The 27,229-nt window shown below is 37.2% G+C and overlaps 1 protein-coding gene across 3 annotated transcripts in view; it reads right to left on the reverse strand.

Moving 5' to 3' along the window:
• Positions 1 to 27,229, reverse strand: part of Tbc1d32 (TBC1 domain family member 32) — a 207,582-nt gene that overhangs the window by 4,807 nt on the left and 175,546 nt on the right. For all 3 annotated transcript variants that reach the window (XM_076552493.1, XM_006981267.4, XM_076552494.1), the window contains 4 exons: positions 26,585 to 26,700; positions 26,094 to 26,248; positions 14,259 to 14,399; positions 9,519 to 9,707 (listed from right to left, as the gene is read on the reverse strand). In XM_076552493.1, coding sequence (XP_076408608.1) covers positions 9,519 to 9,707; positions 14,259 to 14,399; positions 26,094 to 26,248; positions 26,585 to 26,700 — 601 coding nt within the window. The remainder of the gene's footprint in view (positions 1 to 9,518; positions 9,708 to 14,258; positions 14,400 to 26,093; positions 26,249 to 26,584; positions 26,701 to 27,229) is intronic.

The raw sequence follows: 27,229 nt of genomic DNA on the forward strand, positions 1-27,229 counted from the left end.
AGAGGCAGCAGCTGATGCAGAGGCCATGGAGGGGTGCTGCTTACTGACTTGCTTCACATGGCTTGCTCAGCCTGCTTTCTTATAGAATCCAGGATCACCAGCCCAGGGATGGCACCTCCCCCACTGATCAGTAATTAAGAAAATGCCTTGCTTCTGGATCTTATGGAGGTGTTTTCTCAACTGAGGCACTTTTCTCTTGTATGAGTCTAGCTTGTGCCAAGTTGACATAAAACTACCCAGCACACAACTGAACCAAAGAGATGTTCAAGTGGGCATGGTCATATACACTTGTAATCCTTGCCCTTGATAGACTGTGGCAAGAGGACACTAGAGTCAGTGCCCTCTGAGCAACGCACTGAGGCCCTGTCTCAACAAAGACAACAGAACAAATAGACGTTCACTTGACTAATGGCAGAATATTGGGTCTGTATAAATTTCTGTCTATCAAAATTACTTGTCTACAAACTCGAAAGCACCAAAGTCAGATCTACCTTCCTGGACCAGATTTCACCTTAAACAGCTACTCTAATTATAGAACTCTTACGAACTTACCCATTTTCTTTAAATTATATGTGACTTGGCTTTCATCATTTCTACACTAAAAGTATCCCTAAGTTGGAAGCAATTATAGTAACATCTTTCCTAACAGAGAAATTCCAATGCTGTGAGAACTTCTTCAGGGTGAATTCATGATTTTCAAATAAAAGCTTATTATTCATTAAATGCAAGTTAAATTAAGACATAGCAGTACTCAAACAATAGCTCTAATAATACTTTTCTGGCAAAAAAAATCAAAATATACTTAACATCTTTTAATTATTGTTCTACTTTCATTTAAACATAAAACCACATAGGGGAGCCACAGTTAATACTTGGCTTAAATATATTCCTTTCTTAAAATATATTTTTTTTCAACAACTGATTCCTCTTTTAGATATTAATTTTAAGGTTAAAAGAAAATATTCTAGTAACCACACTGAAGAGATATCATAATATTAGAAAAGGTTACTGAGGTTACATGGTATAAGGAAAGGATTTAAATATACAATTTAAATGCAATTGTAAATGGTATTGTTCATTTTAAAAAATTGGCAGGCAATTTTATTTCTGAATAAAAATTTAAAGTACCCATGTTTCAGTTTTAATCTTTAAAGTAGAATATTTTTCATCTCATCCTAGACATTCTCTAACCCTCTTCTTGGGGGATAATCTTACTTGTGATTATGATCATTTAGATTGTTAGGCTATCACAATCTAAGTGAAGTTTCCTCCAAGTGAAGTTTCATTTGCAGATCGAAGTATATTGGAATCACCCTGTTCTATGAATAGGGAAGCATGTTGTAAAGTACAGGTTTTTTTTTAAAACAGTTTTAACATTTTTGTAACAATAGTGAAATATTTGCTAAAGAAAACACTAGTAGGTTATACTACAATAATTTAAATTTGGGTTACAATATTCACTGAGAGAATGCTACATTTTGTATTATGCCTAATTGCTATTCCATCACTTTGCTTTAACTCTGGGTTTTAGACATTGAATTACCAAAAAGCATTAGAAATTAACATTCTTAACCACAGTGTTGTGTGTTATTACATGATATGATATAAACACAGCTTCCGTCTTTCCTTCAGATATACATGTTCAATTACAAGTTCCTTTTTGTTTTTTAGAACACTTGATCAGGGTCCAGTGAATTTAGAATATTATTTAAAAGATAACTATACTAGTTAACCAGAGACAATTTGAGTTAATGGGATTTATATTCAGCCCAGAACGATTCAAGACCTCTCTATACTAATTCTTAGATTATGAATTTAGGTAAGCCTATGGACTGTAAATCTTGATTTTTCATGTGCCAATGAGGACCACAGTATGAGGGGTGCTCTGTGGACTAGATATTCTAAAACCTGAAGTCTTATCATTCAGCACAAATCCTTCCATGGTTTCTGTCCTGTCTCTTCCCATCTTTATATGCTCGCCTTGTCCTGTCCGCAATGTTCGTCCTGATGCTTAGGGCAGTGGTTTCTCAACCTGAGGGTCGCGACCCCTTTGGGGTTGAATGGCCCTTTTACAGGCTGCCTATCAGACATTCTGTACATCAGGTATTTGCATTATGATTTATAACAGTGGCAAAATTACATTTATAAAGTATCAACAAAAACAGTTTTAATGATGGGGGTCACCACAGCATGAGGAACTGTATTAAAGGGTCACAGCGTTAGGAAGGTTGAGAACCACTGCTCTACAGGGATTCTTGCCTCTGAGCTTTGCAGCTGCCTCTCTACGCTTTTATGAAGGCTTTTCCCCCAGAGCTCTTTACAGGGTTCTTCTTTTAAGGCATTCATGGCCCTTCTTATCCTTTTGAGTGGCCCAAACAATGTCTCTGATTCCCTCCCCATGTCATAGTGTCCTTCCGTAAAAAGTATAATGTCAGAAATATCTATTTATACTGTTTCTCTCAGCAGAATTTGAGAACCATGTGGGACATGGACATTCTATCATGCAACGACAACAGTGCTTGGGATACAGATGTTAGAGAGTAAGTACTGGAATAAGTCAGAGTGAACAGACAATACCTCTAGAAAATCCTTTGTCCGTGGCCTCGTATTCAATGAGCATTTAAAGCATTAATGGTGGCTGTAACAATGTCAACCGACAGTCCTTAAAATTCCCTCTCCTGAGCACACATCAGACAGGGAAAAGCGAGGGTGACACATCAGGGATTATTGACTTCAGCTCCTGCTCCTCAACTCTTTGCCCAGAATATAAGGAGCTACCTATCCCAGACACCCAGGCACCACCGTCTTTTCTCACAAATCCTCTGGGATAAGCCTATGAGGAAAGGTAAGTGATACCTGAATTTCTAAAAGCTCTTTGTATAGGTTATAATTTTCAAAAACACTAGAGACTTATCTGCCAAAAATGTTTTTCAGCAACAATGAAAGCATGAAATTTGCAGGCAAATGGATGGAACTAGAAAAAATCATCCTGAGTGAGGTAACCCAAACCCAGAAAGACAGTCATGCTTTGTACTCATTTATAAGTGGATTCTAGCTAGATATAAAATAAAGAACGATCAGACCACAACCCACAGAACCATGGAGGCTATATATATAGCATGGAGGTCCCTAGGACGACTGTGGCTTATAATAAATTTCAGTTTTACTCAATTATTGAAAAAAAATAGCCAAATGAATAGAAACACATGAACTATGAACCAAAGGCTGAGGAGCCCCCAGCTGGATCAGGCCCTCTGAATAGGTGAGACAGTTGATTGGCTTGATCAGTTTGGGAGGCAACTAGGCAGTGTGACCAAGTCCTGTGCTCATTGCATGAGTTGGCTGTTTGAAACCTGGAGCTTATGCAGGGACACTTGGCTCAGTCTGGGAGGAAGAGACTGGACCTGCCTGGACTGACTGAGTCTACCAGATTGATCGCAGTCCTCGGGGGAGGATTTGTCCTGGAGGAGGTGGGAATGGGGGGTGGGTTGGGGGTAAGGGGAGGGGGTGGGAGGGGGGAGAATAGGGGAACCCGTGGCTAATATGTAGAACTGAATGGAATTGTAAAATAAAATAAATAAAAATAAAAAAAGTAAAAAAAATGTTTTTCAGCAACTAAAAGCCCAATAAGCTTAATATTTCAATTTAATGTTAAGTAGACACAAGGTACAGAAAGATCAGTGTGCTCACATGGCCTACTATCCTTGGTTTTATGATTTTATGACTGAGTCTATTCATTACAAAACACTTGATTATTAATGTGTTGGCAAGGTTATGGTAACTTTTCAAAAATTAATTTATAGAGAACAAAAATCTTGGGTGTGTTAAAGTGGAAGAGAGTTGATGTACTAAAACTGTAAAATTTAACAAACATTAATGATTTGCATTAATGTCAAATCTCATAAGAGCACTTACTAAAGAAGAGTATTTTGTTCAGTTTAAATATTTATTATTAAAAATATACACCCATTGGGCTAGGGAGATGAATCAGTGGGGAATGGCACTTGCCACACAAACCCGATAATCCAAGTTCAACCCCTGGAACCCATGTGAAAAGCTGGGTGTGGTGGCACCCCTGCAGTCCCAGCACCCCTCCATACACAAGGACAGAGGCAAGAAAATCTGCAGAACACTCATGCCTGTGTTACATCCTGTGTTACATATCTTCTCATATGTCTGAGGAAAAGTCCAAACATATAAACAAGCTTATGACCTGATCCTTACAACCGGGCGGGTGAGGGAGTGTGTGGTTCTGGAAAGAATACATTATTAAAGGTTTAGGATAGGGCATGTGCTGCGTGGATATTTGAACTCAACTGAAAGATACACGTGATGATAAGGGAGATGACAGTTCTAGCTGGGTTAGTGAGGGAATGGCCCTGACTGAGCACAACCTTAGTGTGTTTCTGACCAAGGTGGGAAGATCATATCCACCACAGGCATTACTGTGATGTTATGTGCTAAGATGACTCAGGTACTTGGTATAAAACAAACAGGTAAAAAAATATCTACAGGACAAAAAGTAGACCAAAGGTTACCATAGACTCCAAATATATTATCTTCTTTACCATGGATGCTCCCTAAACATCTTTTTATTAACAGAGAAGCAAAAGAAGAAAAGGGGTTAGTGTGGAAATACAGAACCCCAATCATTACTAATTCTGGAGCACGTGCTTTGTGTCAATCAATGTTCTACAAGTATTTTTGAGGTATCTCATTTAATTGTTCAATAACCCCATGCAGTAGTTATTGCCTCGTCCCCAACTGTACAGATGAGGATGCTGAGGCATAAAGAGATTGAACAATGAATCCAAGCTTACATGATGAGGGAGAGACAAAGCTCAAGTCTTCAAGTGATACAAAGCAATGCAGACAACATCTGGAAACACAGCTGATGCTGTATTAGGCATGCTTTACTTATTCCCTGGGATGAACTCCTTTAATAATATGTATACTTTTTGTCTCTTAAAGCTTAGTGTTTAATCACTTTTTCTCTGTCTAATCTCCATTTTCTACTCTGTCATTACCCTCTGATAACAGCAGCTTCAACAGCCAGCAACAAAAAATGCCTCTCAACAATTTACTGATTGGGTTGAAATCAATCTGATTTTTCTCATAATTACAAATTAATTTTCTATAATATGCATGGTTCAGTGGAGGAATTTTAATGAAGCATTCTGAGCTCTCACAGCCTGGTTTCCAATGGAAGGCAGTCTTCCCCTTGCCTTGGCATTTCAGTGAAGTTTGTCCCCAGGGAGCACGACAGATGAATGCTAATAGTCCCTTCCAGTCTATGAGCATGTGAGAAGAGAAGGAACGTGCAAGGCCAGTCCATGGGACACTCAGATTTTCCCACAGGACCCCATAAACAAAGCTCCCAACAAATCTATGTATACAGATACGCTTACTAACACTCTTGTGATATAGAACACTAGTCAAAATTTTCTGACAAGAGAAAATGGTCTAGATTTTCTAGTTAGCTAAGAAATTTTAGAACATTAATTTTGTTGGATGTTTTCCTCTCTGGAATTGTGGTGGCCACAGACTTTCAAGTGGCTGTTGCAGATAAAAATGTTTGAAATCCCTAGCATCTCAAAAGACAAAAATTAATAATGAATAAATAAAATAGATGAATAAATAAGTAAATGTGGAACAGTAGGTCTGAGAACTGAGCTTGAGTGCTTCATCATAGCCTCAAAAGGTGTCTCACTGAAGCGTGAGGATAACACACTTGACTATTCTATTATCCAGCCCACATTTCATTGTTATCTACAAGGATATTGTGAAAAACCAAACAACAAGCCAGGCATGGTGGTACATGCCTTTAATCCCAGCGTTCAAAGCCAGCCTGGTCTATATAGTCAGCTTGAGGTCAGCCAAGACTAAGTAGTAATGCACTGTCTTAAAAATAAATAATAAATAAAATAAAATAAAAAGCTAAAATCAAGGAGCCTGGGGCCTATGCTGGGACATTTTGCTCAGCCTTGGTGTAGGGAAGAAGAGACTGGACCTGCCTTGGCTGAGTCTACCAGGCTGGGCTGACTCCCTAGGGGAGACCTTGCCTTGGAGGAGGTGGGAATGGGAGGTGGATTTGGGGGGGGGGGGGCTGGGGGATGGGAGGAGGGAGGACAGGGGAATCCATAGCTGATATGTGAAATTAAGTTAATTATAAAATAAAATATATATGTGTGTATGTATATACACACACACATATATATATATGTATATATGTATATATATGTATATATATGAACAAAAACATAGACAGTATTTGGTGTCTATCATCCACATCCATGACATTTACTGACTCTGACAGCTTAGCGGTATAGTGAGAAAAGGAAAATTAAGTACCCATGCAACTCCATCCAACTGCATCCCCATCCAACCCCAGTGCTCCCACAGTGAACTAGGGCTGACAATTAGTGGTGCTCCCCACTTGTCTTTTCAGTTTAGTGATTCGGAATCACCAATAACTCTCCAGTGGGCTAGTAGAAATGCAGGCACGAAGTCTAGACTCTCAATGGTCTGATTTAAAAATCTTGACCCTAATCTAAAATGAATATGGATGGGCTGGTATTTTCTCTATAGAACACATTTCACACAGAGTTTCCTTTGCAAAGCAAGAGTTTGCCATGACACGCTCTTACTCTCAATCAATATGTGAAACTTAAGTTGGGAAAAGAAGCACACATTTCCAACATTCAAGAGTCATCTAGCTTTCTAGAGGTTCTTGGGGTAGCTGGTGATAACTGAAGGGTTATTAAACCTATCTGAGGTTTTTGGTATGCAAAACACTAATTCACTTGTGCCTTGGTAACTGAAACATACATTTATAACAGTCAAATGCTTGTTCTATTTATTTTCACACAATGAGTCATCATCCTTTTGTTCCTTAAATTGCATTCCTCTGTGTGTGTTTCTGGGTGCACGTGTCCAACGGTGCCTATGTAGAGGTCAGAGGACAAGCACCAGGAGTCAGTTCTCTCCTTCTGTCATCTGTGTATCCTGGGATTAAATTTAGCTTTCCAGATGCCTTTATCCACTGAGCCATTTCTCTGCCCGCTCATTATCTTTTATAGATAACATACAGTTTATTCACAAAATAAAAACTGAAAGTTGTTTTAGTTCAACTTCTTTCCCTTAGAAATAGTATCAGCAGATATGCAAACCAAGGAATAAAATGATGGAATTGTCAATGCAAGGGATAGTATCATAGCTGTAGCTTATGTTTTATGGAGAAATACCGGTAAGTGTTTTCTTCCCTTCAATGAGTTGGAGTCACATGTTATGATATGTGACTATATGCAACTAACTGTGAGAATTTTTGCACTTATAGCCATTTATTTTCAAGCAAGATGCTTCTATAGTTTTTAATGGAGGTCAAATAGTATATACGCATATACATGCATTTAAGTAAACTACATCAAAATTTATCCTGCGAGAATAAAATGCCCATCAAAAGAGGCTTTTGAGAACTACATACCGAAGTGCAACAACAAAAATGAAATCACAGTACCAGCAAGAAAAGTACCTTCTCCTCGTCTCTCAGAAAAATGCAAATAACAGAATTTAAAAGGCTAGCCCTAGGACACATGCTAAAGTCAGTTCCTTGCCAACACTGTCTTATTTGAGATTTAAGCAACTCAACTCAAATTCTAGAAGTTTCCATAGGAATTAGAGGATAACCTCTGCAGCGCCACTGAAAACCCTTTCGGTTCAGCTGACAGCAGTATGGCCAGCACACAGTGGAGTCTGGTCCCCCTTGAGAAGGGTCACCATTTTTAAAACCCTGCTGCAACTGCCCAGGGGAAGAGGACACAAAGGGAACAATTCAAAAATTTAACAGTGGTGGTTGTTCAGTAGAAATAAAACTAGTTTGTTCACCTAAGAAATGTTTCTACGTATTTTCTCAACAAGTATGTATTGAGAAAGCATTAAAAAAAATCCTTCACTAAACTAGACAGACCATATCACAGTTCTTTTAAAGCTAAAAGGTATATTGGAAGAGGATGAACAGAAACATCTCAGACAGTAATAAAATTTATATAACAAACTACACTCAAAGGAGTTTAGAGAATTATGTGGTTAGGGAAAATTCAGATATAAGAGTATAGACAAACACTATACCCTAAAATTCCATGGTTGATGAAATATCCCTGAATGCATGTGAGCCCCACTGTCTTCAGCCTAATCCCTGTGTTTCAATGGCCTATGCTCTGGATCACTCCAGACAATTCATTATTTGGGGTTCTGTCTTAGTGTTCCTTCTATATGTATTCTTCTGTCAAATATTTGCATTAAGAATGATCCTAAGATTATAATTCCAGTGATGTTTATAGTTTAAGATGTTTTTAATTCAAAATGTTTGAAGCAGAAATGATTGGCAATCTTAAATGATTAATGGCATTATCTTAAAAACATCACTAAATGGAAACTAATTCTGGCAAATACCTAATAGCAAACAAATCCTTCACCTAGTAAAGGATACATTCACATTTAGGTGAATGAATGTGTTTTGTGACTGTGAGAAGGATGGGGGGATGAAGAGCAGAAAATGCCAAACTCAATTATGGTTTCAGTATTAAACAAACAGTTGGATTTCTTAGACGTTCAACAAGAACTACATATAGCAATGTATTTACATATTATGCCTGCTAATCTCCCAAGCTTCCAATATATTACACTGTGATTTAGAAAGTCACCAAAATTATTTTGTTTAAAGATACTATCAAATATTCTAATCTTGCAAGTTGCTATGAAAGAATAATATTTTATGTAAACATTTTATAAAAATGGAAAATTTAGAAAAATATTATGAAACATTTTTATAAGTATCCACCTTTAGAACTAACAAAATACACCAAGCATTTATTGATCAAATATGATACAGCCCACCTTTAGAACTAACAAAATACACCAAGCATTTATTGATCAAATATGATACAGCAATAACCTGATTAACTTAAATCTTTGGATTCATCTCTAAGTGTATAGAATTTAGGCAACTTAATGCTATGCCTCTCTTTCCTCACTTCACAAATGAAAACAATCAGATCTACCACTCAGAGTTGATTTGGTGATAAGGATTTAGATAAGCATTTGATAATTGTGGTGGTTGGCGTGAGAAGAATCTGCATAGGCTCATATGTTTCAGTGATTGGTCCCTAGTTGGCAGAACTGCTTGGGAAGGATTGGGGGAGTGGCCTTGTTGATGGAGGTGTGTCACTGTCCATTTCCAGTTAGTTCTCTCTGCTTCCTGCTTGTGGATAAAGATGTAAGTTCTCAGCTACTGTCCCAGCACCATGCCTGCTTGCTGGCTGCCATGCTCCCTGACATGATGGTCATGGACTCTAAGTCTCTGGAACTGTGAATCCCAAATTAAATGTTTTGTCTTATAAGTTGTCTTGGTTATGGTTTTTTAACCATAGCAATGAAAAAATGCCTAAGGCAACAATGAAGTGCCCCAAGTTAATGATTCATTTCTAACACCTTTCCCCCTTAGACATGAACATACTTACTTTGAGAAATACTTGTAGATCTTGAGTCTGGGTGTGCTGGAGAATGTCTCGCTGCAGATGTTTGAGAACAGCTATGCAGATATACACTTGGTAATCAGGACCAAGGACAACACAAGTAGCAATATAATGGCATATTTCTATCCAGTCCAAGTAATTCCAAAAACACTGAGTTATCCATTGTAGGCAAATCTTAAAGAAAAAAAGAAAGAAAGAAGTTTATTTGAAAGGAGTAAAAAGCCACACTTGCCTATTAAAAAGTAGTAACCAGTAACACAAGAAAACAAAACAAAACAAACAAACAAAAAAAGCCTTGCATTTAATCGAATAGGCATTTTATCCTATTGCCTTGAAATTCTGTTTGTTTGACTAGTGGCCAGAAATTCTGCTGTTTGCTGCATGTATAAGAAGACTCGTGGTCTCCAGATTCAGGAGCTCAGGACCCGATGATGTTTGCATTGGTCATACACCTACTGCTTAAATGCTTTCTTCTGACATAACTATCTTCCTCTTACCCAAAACACCGGTCTCCTCTCTTGTCTGCTAACAAATGCTAAGAGGCTACCTGAGTCCAGGGATGTTCGTTTTCTTCCATCCCACCTGTAATCACAGGTGGATAATTATGCAGATGACAGATTGCAAAATCTTAAATGCAAATGGCCTCTTGCTGAATCAGAGAACAATCGAAAACAAGCAGAATCAAAGAACGTAAAACTGGGAGCTAACATAGAGAATAATTCAAAGATGAGACTTTCACAAAAAGGCTTCCTTTTTTTGACTCTTTAATCGGTATGTTATTGTTATGTATTAACCACCCCAAGCTCCCCTCAAAAAAAAAAAATTAGCAAAGGCTGGCTCAACCTCAGAATTTGACCTTACTTGTGAGTAGGTCATCATGAAGGTAGTCAAGTTCAAATGAATATCAGACCTGGGGCTCATCAGATGGCCAAGGCTAAGAGGAGCTTGGGAGGAGAAAGGAACAGATGTGGTGGCTTATCTCAACTTGACAGAGGTATTAAGGACCCAGACATACTCGTTCTTTTTGTCCTCTCACTTTGGCTTTAAAACCTTTATTCTTAAATCTAAAAGGTGCATTCCTACCTCTTATTCCACTTTTCACCATGCTGAGTCTGCTTTCCTATGGCTAACATGTATTAGTTTGCCTTGTCTGCCATAACAAAGAAGCAGAAATGAGTCAGCGGAAACACGTAACTTCCTTATTGTTCTAGAAAACTCTAGGTCACAGTGTTAGTGGGGCTGGTTTCTTCAGAGCCTTCTCTTCCTACTGTGTAACTAGGTGACAGTCTTCTCCCTGTCACACATATGGCCACCCCCTGTAGATGTCTTGTCCAAATCTCTCCTTACAAGTCACCCTGAGCTAGGCTCCATTCTGATAACCTACTTTTAACTTAGGCACTTCTCAGGCACCTTACATGTAGGACAGGTGTACTGGGAGGCAAAGGAGGTTCGGACTTCATCATGTGATTACTGTGAGGGCACAATTCATCTACACCAGACTGCATTACTCAAATTTTTGTTTTTCTATATATTATTAATTATGTCAATCTGACCTTTGAATTCCTGTCATTAAGAGCACATTTTTTTAAATCTCATCCTATGATCATAATACCTTTTTAAATATTGCTGACCATATGGTAAATGAAATTTTAAGTTTGTAATAACGTTTTTAGGTATTCACACATTTAAATATCATTCATGATAATAAAGAATTAAGATCACTCATGCAATGTGAAAACTGTACTATAGTTTTCCTGAAAAATTTGATATCCAACCATACAAGCTTATATCAAACAGCATTAACATGCAATACATCTTATTTTTATGCAGTAAATTATTTCAACTGGTATCTAGATTACAAGAAAAATAAAGGAATCAAAACACTGAAGTCAAACAATCGATTGCAAATATCTAAGGAATGAAAATAAATGTGATTTCTAAATAATTGACTATTTTATTCAAAGACATTATTTTTAGCAACTCTTTGGCCTTGCATTATTTATTTTCACTATACAAAAATAAATTAGTAAAAAGGAAAAATAGCTTGTGAACCAAAGTGGTTTTAAAGCCAGGTACAGTGACATCAAGATAAAATCACAGCACTTGGGAGGTTGAGGCAGGAGGATTGCTTCAAGTTTAAGACCAGTCTGGATTACATAGGTAGACCCTGTCTGAAGTGTTTCTGAGAGATTTCAAAACAGTGAATGTGTTCACTCCATCATTCTTGAATTTCTCCATTTTTCACATGACGAAAGTTACAAACACATCTTCAAGCACAAACAGTGACTACAAATATGATATTATTTTTGTTATACATCTGGAAGATCTGGTTTCACTGCATAATTTTACATTTCCAAAAAGTACTGTGTCATAAAACATGAAAGAGTTTTCTGGAGTTTTGTTTTCATAACAAAAGTAGAAAGGAACAAATGATGATAATGATGATAACAATGATGATGATGATAATGATGACGATGACGATGATGATAAATACCACATGGAGTTTCGTGTACTCTGTGCAGGAAGGTTAGTCAAGGTTGCTTGCTTCCTGACACAGACCTGTGTAGTATTCAGGGCTATGGAGGGTGATGCCCACCAAGGAATAAGAGAGGTACCATTAAAGATGCACACTGCTCTATAAGCCCAGAGTGTGCAGAAAATGCCGTAAGACAGGTTTCTTAGCAAAGGCTAAAACTGTTGGGAAGTTAATTGGAATGTGATTTTAAATTGCTTACTTAAAAGGAGAATGTAAATTCTGCTTTCTCTTTTCTCTCCAGTTGCAGTTACTCTTAGAAGAAACTCCAATCAGCAAATGAGCTTTTCCAACCACATTTAGTTTGGTGTACTGTAGCTGAGCCTATTATTTTCACTCTAGAGATCTGTATATTTCATTTAGCAACCTTCCCACAAATCCTTCACTAACTAGCCAACTCCCTTATGCCTAAAAGTACACAGCTTCAAAAAGCACTGCTCCTAATTAGATCAAAATGAGTAAGCTTTGAAACACAAAATCTATACCCAAATAATGACTTAATTATGTATACCTATTCAGTTACTTATATCTGTTTTTATATTTTATAATTAGCAATAAAGTGGTAAATAATCAGCAAAGCAGTGATGGGCACTTAAGACAAGTGATTAGCTCACACCCAGAGCTGCTGAACAGCTTTCTACATTATTAAAAAGAATAATATCGCTGTTCAGAAATAATACCTTATTAAATAAATGCATTACTTATATACAGGCTTCTTTTATGGTTTTGTTTTGATTGCTTGTTTATTTCTGAGACAGGCTCTCACACCATAACCGACTGGCCTAGAATTCACTATGTATCCCACAGACTGATCTCAAACTCATGGCAATCCTTCTGCCTCACACTCTCAAAGGACTAGGATTGTGAATGTGAGCTACCATACTAAGCTTGTATTCAGTTTTATACTGATGAAGGTTTATCAGACTTACACAATATATAAAGTTGATAGCTGATAATATAGCACCTGAGATATTATGAGATAGAATGCCTGCACAATCTTTGGTTATTCATTTCTAAATTTATATAATATATATATATATATATATTATATAAATTTATATATATTATATATATATGGCTAAAAATGATTAGAAGCATTAAACAATGTTCACCCTACCTGTCAACAGTAGGACAGCAAACAGTAGGACAGCAAACTTAGGAACATTGCTCTCAACACAGACTTTTAGAAGACATAAAAGCATCAACTTATAAATTATAGTAAATATATTGTGTTTTTTAAGCAACTTCTTCCAGAGTAAAAAATTCTGTGATTCAAAGTTAAAGCAAATGTTTCATATACTAAAAGCTAAAAATTGTTACAAAGAATTATTCCTTCCCACTGAATAGAAGTTCCTGTTGTATTTAAATTTCATAATAACTTCACAGAACTTCAGCCATCAGACTAGCTCACAGAGGAACATGTGATAGTGATGTGATACTTCATAAAGGTAAGTACAGAAGCACTTATCATGTCAAGGAGAGCTACTGTCTAATTAAGAGGGAGCTCTCTCTAGTAGGGTAAACACAAGGAAATGAAAGCACAGTTTACAAGGAAGGAAACTACCTATGTGTCACAAAATGGGTCCAATAAGCCATTACTTAGTTAGTGTTTACTGTAGAGAACTGCCATAATTCTACTTGGTTAACTTCAAAGTTGATTAAAGAAAATGAAAGATAAGCCAAGAATAGAAAACTTCTTCAAAAGTGACAATGGTTAATTTTTAGCAATATGTAGTTATTACCTACTGAAAAAAGGGCTGAATAATTTTTTTACCAGTTTAAATATAAAATGCATAAAAATATAGTATAAATAATACATAATATAAAACAATTGCAATTTAGACTTATTTTTGAATAACGATAATTTGGTAAAAATGAAGAAAAATAGCATGTTTATTAAAAGTTGGGGGAAAAGGAAAATTAACGTAGGTAAATAAATATAATCTAATTAATAGATGACTTTTCTTAATTTAAATATATTTGCCATATTTTAGGGGGAAGCATTTTGTTTAAAGCCAGCGGTCCGGGAGGGGAAGAACTGGCGCTCTCCGTTGGCTTACCTGTGACGGCGCAAAGCCAGACATGTGGGAAGCTGAAAACACAAGGCGCTCCCGGTTCGCTGGCTTACCTGTGACGGCGCAAAGCAAGACATGTGGAAAGCTGAAAACACAAGGCGCTCCCCTTTGGCTTACCTGTGACGGCGCAAAGCCAGACATGTGGAAAGCTGAAAACACAAGGGGTACCTCGGCCTTCAGCAGCATTTCTATGTAGTGAGTGCTGCAGAAATATATGGGATGGATGCCAGTCTCAACGGTGTCGACCGGAAGGTACCTCTGCATGGAAAGGACGTGGAAAACAGTGAATACACGGATGGCTGATGATCATCCAACATACACTCAGCTGCATCTTTCTGCTGACGCCATGTTTTGCTGCTTTCAGACTTACGGGGTAGATACAGATCAGCTGATAGCATGCTTGCCTCAGATGCACGAAACCGTGAGTTTGCTACCCAGCACAATATAAACCAGGTATGCTAGGTGCAAATCTGTAAACCCCACAAGTATCAGAAGTTCAAGGCCATCCTAGGATAAACAGCATTTGAAGTCTGCCCAGGCTACTTGACTCCCTGCCTCAATAAAATGAATTAAAATTTGAAAACAATTTATGTGGTGATGTCATACAGTATAAAAATTATAAATATGTAAATGTCATAAACTTAAACACTGTAGAGTAATAAACCTCAATAAAGGTAAGGTTATATGTCTTTCCAAAACAGAAGAATAAGGGTGGTTTGTAATTCAGGAAACTTCAAAGCCTGAGAATGAGAAGGGTTGCCTGGAAAAAATGAATAATAAATATGTGAGTAATGATTTTTACACATTAGCCATGGTGATATTAAGAATACATATTTAATAGTGTTGGTCTCCACCAATGAGTCCATGTTAAAAAGCTTCAGTCAGCTTTTACAATTGTTTGCCTAGTTCCATTTCATTTGTTGATTTTAACTCATATCTGGACTTGAATTAATTAGAACACAAACTGAGAATTCCATAATAAACTTACTTCTAAGCTGGGGGAAATGTATAATGTTTACTCAAAGGTTTTCCATTGCTGTGGGATGCCTTTCTGTATGCTGTGAATATGTGTTTTGGTTAGTAAATAAAGCTGCACTGGCCTATGGCAGGGCAGGATGGAGCCAGGTGGGAAATCTGGTAGAAGGGGCGGGGAGAAGAAATGCAGAGTCAGGGCAGATTCTCTGAGCCGCTGCCAAGAGAAACAAGATGTAAGAGAACAGGTAATGCCATGAAGCCACGTGGCAAAACAGAATAAATAATAGGAACAGATTGAGTTAAGTTGTAAGAGCTAGCTAGCAAGAAGCCTGAGCCACAGACCAAACAGTTTGTAATTAATAATCAATAAAGCCTCTGGTGATTATTTATAAGCTGATGTGAGCTGGGTAGAACACAGGAAAACTCTGTCTACCTCTGGTGCCCAGATATGGTGGCAAGAGTTTCCACCTAAAACCTGAGAGAACTTAAGAAGGGATTCTAGAACGGAGCTAAGAGCAGCTTCCTAGTTCGTTTCTCTCATTACATGCCCTGGTCTCAGAGGGATGTACTGTTTCCCAGAACTGAGGAGGTAAGCCTGACTCACTGGCACCTGCAACATGTTGAAAAGCCGAGCCTGGTGGAGCCAGCCACTTTGGTCCTAGCCATGCAGCTTAACAGTTTACAATTTCTCCTGGTCATAAAATGATTACAGATACACAATAAGAACAGATTCAGAAGGAAAAAATTATAAACAGGTTACAGTGTATTTAAAAATACACATAGGCTTGAGAAAGAAAAGAAAATGAGTAGGAAAAAAAACCTTAAAAAAGAAATAGAGTAATAAAAAATATAACAAGCCATGTAAAGATGGAAATTACTCAGAAAGTAAAGATACTGCATATTATTGTGTTGTCTTTGTGATTTTTAAATGCAGAGAGATATTTGATTGTAGGGTCTATGAAGTTAAACCAATATGTATATTTTAAAGGAATCTTGACTTCAAAATTTGAGTCTAAGGATATGTTGCTTTGGAAAAGAGGTTCTGCTTTTGTTTCCACAGAGGATGAGAACCTATGGATTGCTTCCAGATTATTATGGTTTAATCAAACGAGACTCCCTGAAAAATCTCCAATAGGAATAGCTGGCCCAGATGATCGAACATTTCAGAGCACCTCTCTTGAAGTTTCCTCTGAGTTCTGCATCCAGAAAGGCTTCAAGGCTACTGGCTGAGATGATCCAGCTTCAGAGACTAGTCCAGTTAGGACTTGACCATAATCCTAAATTTTCTTTGGGTACCCATAAGATTACCAGCATCCCCAATCAACAGGAAGTAGCTTAGAAAACTACACCTACATTCCCAAAAAAATGGATTATGGATGTTTGTCGTTTTTAGGGGGATTGGTTATAAATTGTTATTGGTCATAGTCAATCTCTTTCTAAAAGAAGAAAGGGGGATATGAGATAGAAATGATCTACTTTCATCCAAAAAAACCCTATTAATCTTACATATTTTACATGACCATGGATTTTTGTTTATTGATACAAATTTAAAGTTAATTTTATTATATTGTATGTGTATTTCTACATTCCATCACCAATTTTCATGAAATTATATATACATATATATGTGTGTGTGTATATAAAATCATGTATGTGTATATACATTTGCATATATATAGACACAGGTTTTTCAACAGTGTGCTTATAAAGTTGAGCATTCTAAAAATTTAGTTTTAGTGAGGGTTGGGAATGTAGTATAGTGTAGTGCTCTGACATAATATACATGGGGAGCAAAGTTCAATTCTCAGCTTTGATTAAAAAAATAGTTCTTATGATTATGAATGATCAAGAATATTTATTTGCTATGACTATAAATTCAATATCAACACAGAATCATCATTTATAGCAAAGGATAAAAAATCTTGAAGATGTAATTGTGTCAAGAAAACTATTTTAATAGCAATTAGATCAAGCAAAGTTGACACTCAGCCTTGAAGACCACATAATTAAGAGCTAGCCAAAATAAATTTTATTGTCTTAACTTTAACTTATAGTTCAACTCTTTTTTCCCAAACATCTTATTTAAAATTTTAAAAATAGAAATTCTTGCTTTTAGATAAAACAAATAGAACTCATAAAATTACATTAAGAGTTAAAATATGTAGATACCATTTTGGACTTGTTATGATGTGAGGATTTAGTTAGGCTTATGTAACGAAGTTTCTGAAATTACTCCATAGGTTTAACAGTGATTTTCATTTTTTGCCACTTATCACAAATGATTCATTATTCTCTCAAATTACAAAAATTTATAGTTACAGGAATAAATCAGTACAAATACTGTGTTTTATGGCAGGTTCTCTAGGAGATATTGCACATAAAAATGCTTAAATATTGATGAAGACATAGCACATTAAGTGGACATATTAGGTCACTTTTATATAGAGAACAAGGAGAATACTTTCCATTAGGTAATTCAATATAATGCAGAGTATGAATTAATAGCCATTGATTTATCGCTTGTCAAACACAAAATGTGGTTCACTATTTATATAATGAATAAATCTAACAAACATAAAAAGCAAAGGTTAACTTACACATTTATATTTTCATTGTGAACTTACTAATGTTCTACAATATGCACATAGGCAATTTAAGAATAGAATGTAATGGACCTAATTTTTAAACAACATGTTGTGGCCGAAATACCTTTAGAACAAGTCTATGAAGAGATAAAGACAGTAGACATTAATTACGCTGTCAAAGAAAACAAGCCATTATCATGTAATGGAGTCCCAAAGATGAGACAAGAGTTCCTCTATTCTCATAAATCATATACTGTCAAGAGAACCTTAAATCACACTTTTGATAACCAACCAGCTCCTGATACCAAACTTGCCATGTAATATTGACTAAATATTGACTAAAGATTCTAATGACTGTGGTTGTTATTACAGAAAACTCACTTATAATTAATATCTTCTAGCTTGTCTGTTATTTGCATATCATCACTCTAATCTATAGTAAATGGTATTTATAAAGCTAGAGCAAGAGCAACAGATAGTTCATATGAAAATGACAGAGGGTCTTGTGAACCATCAAACTATAATTTATACTTTCAGAATTTTGTCTATTTTGTTCAAATTATGACACCCCAAAATAATATCAATGCTTTCATACTCAGAGAACAAAAAGGCAAATGGTATTTAAGGTCATACAAATATAGGAACTAGGCTTAATTAAAAAACTAAAATCAGTAAAATCAATGGCTTAGAAGATATTAGAATATGATAGGATATGAAACAAAGACCTGAAAAATAACTTTAGAATATTATATGCTAATGGTTAAAATAAAAGATATACACTTAAAAATGGAGCAGAGCAGTCTTAGTTTTTGACTTTCACTTTAAGTAATTCTGATGAGTCATTTTATTCCTGAAATGATAATAAAATGAGTTCTGTGTCGCAAAGGAAAGTAAGTAGGAAGATTGTATTAAAAAGACTTGAAACTTTCCAATCCAAAACAGACTGATCCAATGTAGCTCATTCCACTCCTTATCTAAGTCTCTACAGGCAGAGGATCAGCCAAGCTTTGCAGCAATATTGTTTGTTAATTTGCACAAAATGGAAAGGAATAGAGAAAATTTAAGGATTTCTCAAAACTTTGGCACTATGATACCATAAAACATAAATATTTCCCCTCTCAGGAGAACAGGAAATGGAATACAAATATGTAGAACACTGAAATTCATATACAAGCAAATGTGTTTTGTATGGCTCATTTTTGCAGTAGCCCCACAGATGGGTCTTGGGTACATTTTTAAAATATGCTTGTCATTGCAGAGGTGTTTAAATTCCATCAGTATTTTTAACACTGTAAATTTTTTTCAACACTAAGTATTTAACAGGAACAAATGAAGCCCATGTGCAGTTATACTGTACAGCCTCTGTCCATCACCTTCTGGTTGGATTGTACTAGTTCATCTGAGGTAGAGTTATACTATATAGCTCTGTCCCCCACCTTCCTGATAGACTGTACCACTACATCTGAGGTAGAGTTACACTATACAGCTGCTGTCCACCACCTTCCTGTTGGACTGTACCTCTTCATCTCAGTACTGCTTTAGGTTGGTTTAACATCAGTGGAGTTCTGTTTGTAAATACATATAAGTTAACGCTTCTTATTTCAATTGATTCATTGTCCTTTTCATAACTTCTACTAACAGAGGCAGCAAGCACAATATTTAGCTTGATTTTCTGAGAAATTCCCTGAAGAATTACTGTATTATGATGTAAAGTTTATTTTGTAATACTTGAAGATAATTTAAGTCAATTAAAGGCATCTTCTAGTCTAAATAACCTCAATGGCTAAAAATTTTTAAATTACTTTGAACTAGTGACTAGTATAGCTATACTTTATAAAATTCTGAGAGCTTATTATTGTTTTCATTAACAATTGAGTTTCATTATTTCTTGTTTTGCTTCTGTTAGGATTATTTAAAAAGAACTTTCTTGATCTAATTTATTATAACATTCTTTTTTTTCCTTTCTTTCTTTTCTTTTTTTCTTTTTTTGCAGGGGGATTGAGATAGGATTTCTCTGTGTAGCCCTGGCTGTCCATTTTAGAACTTGCTTTGTAGTCCAATCTGGCCCCAAACTCACAGAGATCCACCTGCCCCGCCTCCCAAGTGCTGGGATGAAAGGCCTGGGCCCCCAAGCCTGGCTGTAACATTCCTAGGAAGGCAGGGAATCAAACTTTTTTTTTTCAGTAATTTTTTTCTAAAGTAATAAAAGCCTACTATCCCAAACATATTCCAATTTAAATATGAATTCACATACAACATGTTTATGGAGTAGTTAAAAGAGGCTATACTACAGTTCATGAACAAAGGGAGCTGTATCGGTGAACAAAACAGAAAGCTGTCTTCCTAGATCTAGTAACAAGGTATATAGATGAAGGATAGAGTATGAAGTAAATAATGCATTAGCAGATGATAAACACTACGGGAAAAAGTAAAAACTGGAACGTAGCAATGATGAGAGCAAAGATGGCGGAACTGGATGACAATTTCTTTAGATTACAATTTTTATTAAGTACTTTCTTTGATAGTGTTATATTGCTGTGTGTGTGTGTGTGTGTGTGTGTGTGTGTGTGTTACTCTCACCTTATCTCCTCTCATGACCATCAGCCCCACTTTCCCTCCAAGTCCCTTTCCTGTATTCATACCCTTGTTTTGGTTTGTGACCCACTGAATTTTACCAGGGCAGTCTGTGTGACCATGAGTTTCGAACCTGTGGACTTACTGGTGGGTAAGCAACTGAAGGCTATGGTTGCCCCTTCCCTAGAATCAACTCATAGCCAGTAGTTTAGCTGAGGGAAGTAGGATCCCGGCAACTCCTCCCTGACCCAGGGTTGACTGATGATCAGTCCAATCTTGTGCAGGCCCAGTAAAGGTAGCTCCAGCTGTTGTGACATCCTGACACCAATGACAGTGTCAGGGACAGAAGACTGCATGCCCTTCCCTGTCTCCTGGCTCGTGCTTTCTTTCCACCCACTACGACATCAACTTTCCTGAGCCTTAGAGGGAGGGTCCTGCTTAGGGTTAACCACTCAGCCATCACATATTCTCTGCATGATAAGCAGCCATGAGTTTCTTCATTAACCATCATTAGTGCAAACAGAGATTTCTCTGATTAGACTAAAAGGAACATTTTCTACACTATTAACATATATATTTAGAAAGCAGTTTATATCATGCTGATTGAGCTAAGAAACAGTTGTAAGTCCGTTGTTAGAGCCTCAGACCTTCTAATAACCATGAAGTTTTGATAAGTTTGTGGTACCAGGTGTGGGTACAGGTCTTGAATCCTATTATAGAGCACTTGATTACCCCAATAAGAGTTGTGGCATTTTTGCACTACTGGGTACATCGTGCCTGGTAGATTGGTGTTATAGTTTGTAGGAGTCCCAGCTGATTGAAACCATTGATTCACCCCCCCCTCACACACACTCCCTGGAAGCCTGCATGATACCTTCCATAAGGATGAAAGCTAGCTATAAGGGAGGAAGCTTTAATCTCACATCAAACTTGATTTCTCTGTGTCTTGCAGTGAAGGTAACTGGAATCTTAAGCAGTAGGTCCTATCAACTAGTTTTGGAAGCCAACTGAGAAGGATGGTAATAGCCTTTTCTGTTTTGGTACACTTGTGGGGCTTCCCTGACCAACTCAGGTTGATTTTTTTTCTTTTGAGGGCCATGTCAACAATGTAAGTTTGAGCTAAAGAAGGCAAGCACATTGTGCTACTAACAGCTAATAAAGTGTCACAAAACTTCTCATTTTTAGCCGGGCGGTGGTGGCGCACGCCTTTAATCCCAGCACTCGGGAGGCAGAGGCAGGCGGATCTCTGTGAGTTCGAGGCCAGCCTGGGCTACCAAGTGAGTCCCAGGAAAGGCGCAAAGCTACACAGAGAAACCCTGTCTCGAAAAACCAAAAAAAAAAAAAAAAAAAAAAAAAAAAACTTCTCATTTTATCAACCTACACAGAAAACACTGACACAATGTTTGAGAAAATGAAGCAAATAAAAAAAGTCTCATTTTGTAAACAATGCATTAAAACTATAATTGAAGGCACCATCCCAAGACAAATGGCATAGAGGAAACAATCCAAAAGATTATTAAAGTAAAATGAATTTATACTATGGAATGGGGCTACTTGGACATTAACAATAAATTAATATTCCTTGATAGAACCTCTAAAGGGGAATTAGTAGAATTCCATTTACAAAGAACCACTAGTCTGTCAGGCTGGTAATGAAAAGTCAACATGTTATATTCAAACTGAATAAAATAGCAATGCAGGAAGATGGGGATAAAGAAAGACTCACTGGCTGTCCTGGTGAGCAAGCAGAAAGGGTACAAGTTTACACAGAGCTGAATCTGAGATATGGATTCCAGTAACACAGCTCTCCACTCTGTACACAGAACTGTAGTCCGTATTAACTGACATCCAAATGGTAAACTGAACACAATCAAACTTGCTAGAATCTTGCTTCTTTTCAACTTGATGGAAAGGCAAAGCACTGCTGCATTTATGAAAACTAAAATGCCTGCTACTAAAAAGTTCACAGGCTCAAAGAAAGGCAACTTTAGGAAGTCATGCTTAAACATGATACATTAGGGGCTGGAGAGATGGCTCAGTAGTTCAGAGTACACACTACCCTTGCAGAAGACCTAAGTTCAGTCCCTAATTGCATCCCACTTCCAGCACAGTTGCAGTGAAAGAGGCAGACACTGAAAAACCTCCCAGAAAGTCACAGGTGCTAGCCTGGAGTACACAGTCAACCATAGAAACAAAAGACACTGCTTCAACAAGATAGAAGTCAAGAAGTGACTTCTAAGAGTTGTCCTCTGCATGTGTGCGATGAGCAGGTGTGCTCACACGCATGCTCCCGAGGCTCCTCTGCTCTCCCCTAATCCTTCTCTGTCTCTGTGTGAGTCTCTCTCATGCACACACACAGGTAAACATTTAAAATGTTTGACAAGAAAATAAATTATTTAACCCAAAATCCATTACCACAATGTTTTAGAAATGATATGTTGAAATAGAAGAGTGGAAACGAGAGATCTTTTAAAGTTTCAATTATAATTTAGAAGTTCTAATTCACCGCAACAGTAAGAAAAGAGTGTCACAGATTACAGAAAAAAGCAGCTATTTATTGTTTCCTACTGCTGTGGATGTGAACAAATTTTTCTATTATGGTGAAGAATGCTAACTGAACAATCTTGTCACTATCTACATGACAATATTTCAAGCAAAAAATTATTAAATTTCAGTATTTATTTCATAAAGCTTTGATTCTACTTTCATTATGCAGTACATATATATAAGCAAGATCGCTGTAGATATGTTCATAAATGAGTATATAAATTACACATGTACATATATAAAATACACACATACTCACACATAATGACACTTAATAAATGCTGCCATCTAACTTCATAAGCATACCTCTTAGCTTATTCTTGCTGAAATACTTATTTGTCAACATATAGTATGTCATGAGAAATTACCAGGATGTTTAGCAGAACAGATGCCATATCTATTTTCTCCCAGTAGAAGCTCTTAACAAAATGCAATAAATAAATAAACAAAAACATAGAGTAATGTGCTTTTCTATAATGTAATCACTGAGATCTCAAAAGGATAGCAAATTCTTTTAAAACGCACTACTTCCAAGGCCTGGGGGTATCAATAGCTCAGTAGCAGAGACATGCCTAGTTTGCACAGATCTAGAGTTGAAGACCTAGTACCATAAAGTAACAATGACAATAATAATTACAATAATAACAGTAACATATCAATAAGTCCTCAGTATAGGTTTCTAAAATGTATACATACAGGTTTTCTCTTCTATAAAATATGATTACAATTTCTATTTATGAAATGCTTTTCTTATACTACACTATAGCCTAACAATCAAGAGCTTCTTACAGCTGGGCAGTGGTGGCACAGGCCTTTAATCCCAGCACTCGGGAGGCAGAGCCAGGCGGATCTCTGTGAGTTCGAGGCCAGCCTGGACTACCAAGTGAGTCCCAGGAAAGGCACAAAGGTACACAAAGAAACCCTGTCTTGGAAAAACCAAAAACCAAAACAAAACAAAGAGCTTCTTAAAAAGCAATACTAAAACATATTCAAAACCATATTCAAAACCTTTATGTCCATTATTTATCACTAAACAATGTATAATGATGACAACTTTAAGTTTAGACTTTCAGCTTATTATATTTCTATTTCATGAAAATGCTTCTGTGATTAAATATCTCTCACTCCATTATCATTACGTAAGATAACCTTAAAGAGAAAAAGGCCAAGTCTATATTTTCAAAGGGAATCCATTGAAAAGCATTCAGGCCATCCCAGGACTCTGCTGGCTCTTGCAAAGTGTAGGCCTCCGACTCTGGTTTACAACCCTCCTCTATCTATGGAAGATCTCATTCTCCATAGGTGGAAGCTCCAAACCCCCACACATTGTTGGTAAGATTTCTCATTCCTCCTTCTCCTTTGGGCACCCAAACCACACTACCTACCCTGGAACTGTAGGTTCCCTACGTACCCTACCTCTGCCCAAATTGCCGAGTCTTCCCCTTCCTCTCCCTAGGGCATTCCAATCCCAACATCTGAAGACCTGCATCAAATTACCTACTAGCTCTGGAGGAACAATCTAAGATCCTCTCAAACCATCATCTTTCCCTCAGCTCCATCTCTTGGGCACCTATCATCATCTAAAGACTTGTCTTGGAGCATCTGCTTACCCCACATGAAGTGGCATTACAGATTTACCTAGTGGTACCCTAAATCCTGTTGAATCAGGACACTTGCTGATTAACTACTCACCCTGAAGAGAACCTACTGGGCAAGTTGGAAGCTATGCTCTTCCCTGGCTGAATGGGTATCACATTAAATTCCACATGAGTCGGCACCAAGTGGCTACAAGACTGAGCTTTAAGTATTTCCTAAATGACCCAAAACCTTCCAAGTCAGGGTAACAATATAGATCAAATGCCTATTCCCCACGAGTGAGTCAGAAAGTCATATCAAAAGATACACCCAATAACCCAACTCCAGATGCATAGGTCTCATCACAAACACACAAACAATATGAAAACCAAGACAGTGTGTCCTTTCAAAATGGTACAACCCCATAGTAATTGCTCAAAATAAGAACAACTTAGTTGAAATTCGAGACATAAAATTCAAAAGCACTAATATATATAATATAATATGCTTAAGGAGGCTGCTTTTCATATTCTTGCAAAGTGTTACGTGGGCTGATGGAGGATAAGAGGCATCTAGTCTTACCCATCCAGGAATTCTCCAAAACCTAATACTCACTTGCCAGGGAAGACGTGCCCACTAGTGCCATAGTGGCACAACTGTTATAAGGGTAGTCAACCACTCTCTGATGGTGTTCAAGGCCTGCTCCACCTGAGGGTATTCAAACCTGGTACAATCCCTGGGAGGAATTTACTACTGTTGTTTGACAATAGTACGAAACTGATTTCTAAATATTTATGTTTATACCCATAGAAAAATACTATTCTTAATAGTATCTCAACCTTAATCTGAGAATCTCTTCTTTGCAATGAATGGTGAATTGAGAGACTTATAGATACTTATCACACAGAGAAGAAGGGATGGTTGAGGGGTTAACCATAAGAGGACATTTATACTACCCTCTCTACAGTTCAGGAAGTATCACTGAAGACACACAGGGGTTAAAGAATAGTACGAGCCAGAAACAGAGGTGATGGCTATTTTCTGTGCATGACACAGTCACAGCCATCAATATCTCACAGGAACTGGGATTGCCTTCACCAGGCCAACACACCACCAGGCCTATCAAAGCTCAAGCAAGGATCAGGAAGGGGCTTACGGGGCCCTTACCTGTCCCTGCTGCGCTACTCACTGGTAATGGGTTCTAGGGGAAGGACAGTTATTTTTCCCATTGTGTACCCACTGGTGAGCAATGGATAACTTCAAACCCGTGGTCACACAGATGCCCTTAGCTAACCCAATACATCACAAAACAAATCAAAAGGTTATGAATATGGGAAAGGAACTTGAAGGAAGGAAGGATGGAAGGAAGGAAGGAAGGATGGAAGGAAGGAAGGAAGGAAGGAAGGAAGGAAGGAAGGAAGGAAGGAAGGAAGGAAGGAAGGAAGGAAGGGTTAGGTTGACAGGAGTGGAAGGGAGACGTGAGATGGGAGGAGTTGAGAGTAATCCTAATACATTATATACACGTATGAAACTGTCAAAGAACAGATTTGATAAAAGTTATATTAATACCATTTAGGTAGGACAGTGACTAAGAACTATTAGGGCACAGTATATATACAAGATAATACTCTAGTAAAGTTAAATATGGTGTTTCTCAGGTTCAAATCTCCTTTAAAAACAGATTTTTAAGTCTTACAGAAATATGCAGCCTTGGCACCCAAAGGAAAGCAGAGGTCAGAAGCCTGGAGAAATGCTGAAGAAAATGAAGTGTCTTCTCTTTATCCCCTTGCATTATGATGAACAGAGAAGACACGAACCAGTCATGGCCTGTGTAGTTCCCTTGCAGGCACACTGCGGAACAGTTAAGGAACTTTGACATTATCTTAGAAGACAGACATTTTCATAAATATTTACTTTCAGGATCTCTATCTGGAAAGAGATGTTAATTGTCTGTAGTAAATCACTTCCCTCAGCTTAAGATCCCATGAGTACAACTGAATCTAAGGATCGTAAGTCAATTTAATATAGTGTCTGCTCAAAACACAGAATAAAATCCTATAAGGATACACTGTAACAAATCACACAGTAGCTATTACTTATTACAGATATGTTAACACATCCTACGAGAAAACATTGGAAATATAGGAAGACAATTCAGTTCTGCATAAATCCACTCAAAAAGGATATGAAGAGAAGAAGTTACCGGCGACTGCTGTTGTTTCAGGAATCTCTCACAGTGCTTTAAGACCAAGGCAAGATCACTTTCCGCACCATCTTTTAACAAGTTGAGAAACTTACCATACCTATGTTAAAGACCGCCAAGGGAAAAAAAAAAAACCACACACAGAATGAAAACCCCCTTCACTGCACATTCATCTTTAGACATCCATCAAAGTCTACTTCTCTTGAGAGTTCAGGGTCTGAAGAGAGTCTACTTCGAGGGTGACTACATTAAGCAAGGCACTCAATATTCATTCCTGACAGTTACAGCATGTTTGGATCATCGGCATTAAGTGTTAACATTCTAGGGTGGTGAAAGAGCATTGAGAAATCACAATGATAGTAGACTACAGATGGGAATAATGTAAGAAGTCTGCCTGAAATTAATCTAAAACACAGATTACTGAGTTTAGGTTTCTGGAATGTTAAGTCAAGAAGTACCTGTGGAGGTCATCTATAAATACTGGATATCGAGAGGGGTTTGGACATTTTGGATTGTGACTAGTACAGTGTTATACCATAACTTGAAATGCCTTGGCATTTACATGGATCAAACATCTACTCATACTTATTCAAGTTCCTATATTTTAGACATACGGAATGTGTGTGTTG

Source organism: Peromyscus maniculatus, chromosome 16 (assembly GCF_049852395.1).
Source record: "Peromyscus maniculatus bairdii isolate BWxNUB_F1_BW_parent chromosome 16, HU_Pman_BW_mat_3.1, whole genome shotgun sequence".
In the NCBI taxonomy this organism is placed as follows: domain Eukaryota; kingdom Metazoa; phylum Chordata; class Mammalia; order Rodentia; family Cricetidae; genus Peromyscus; species Peromyscus maniculatus.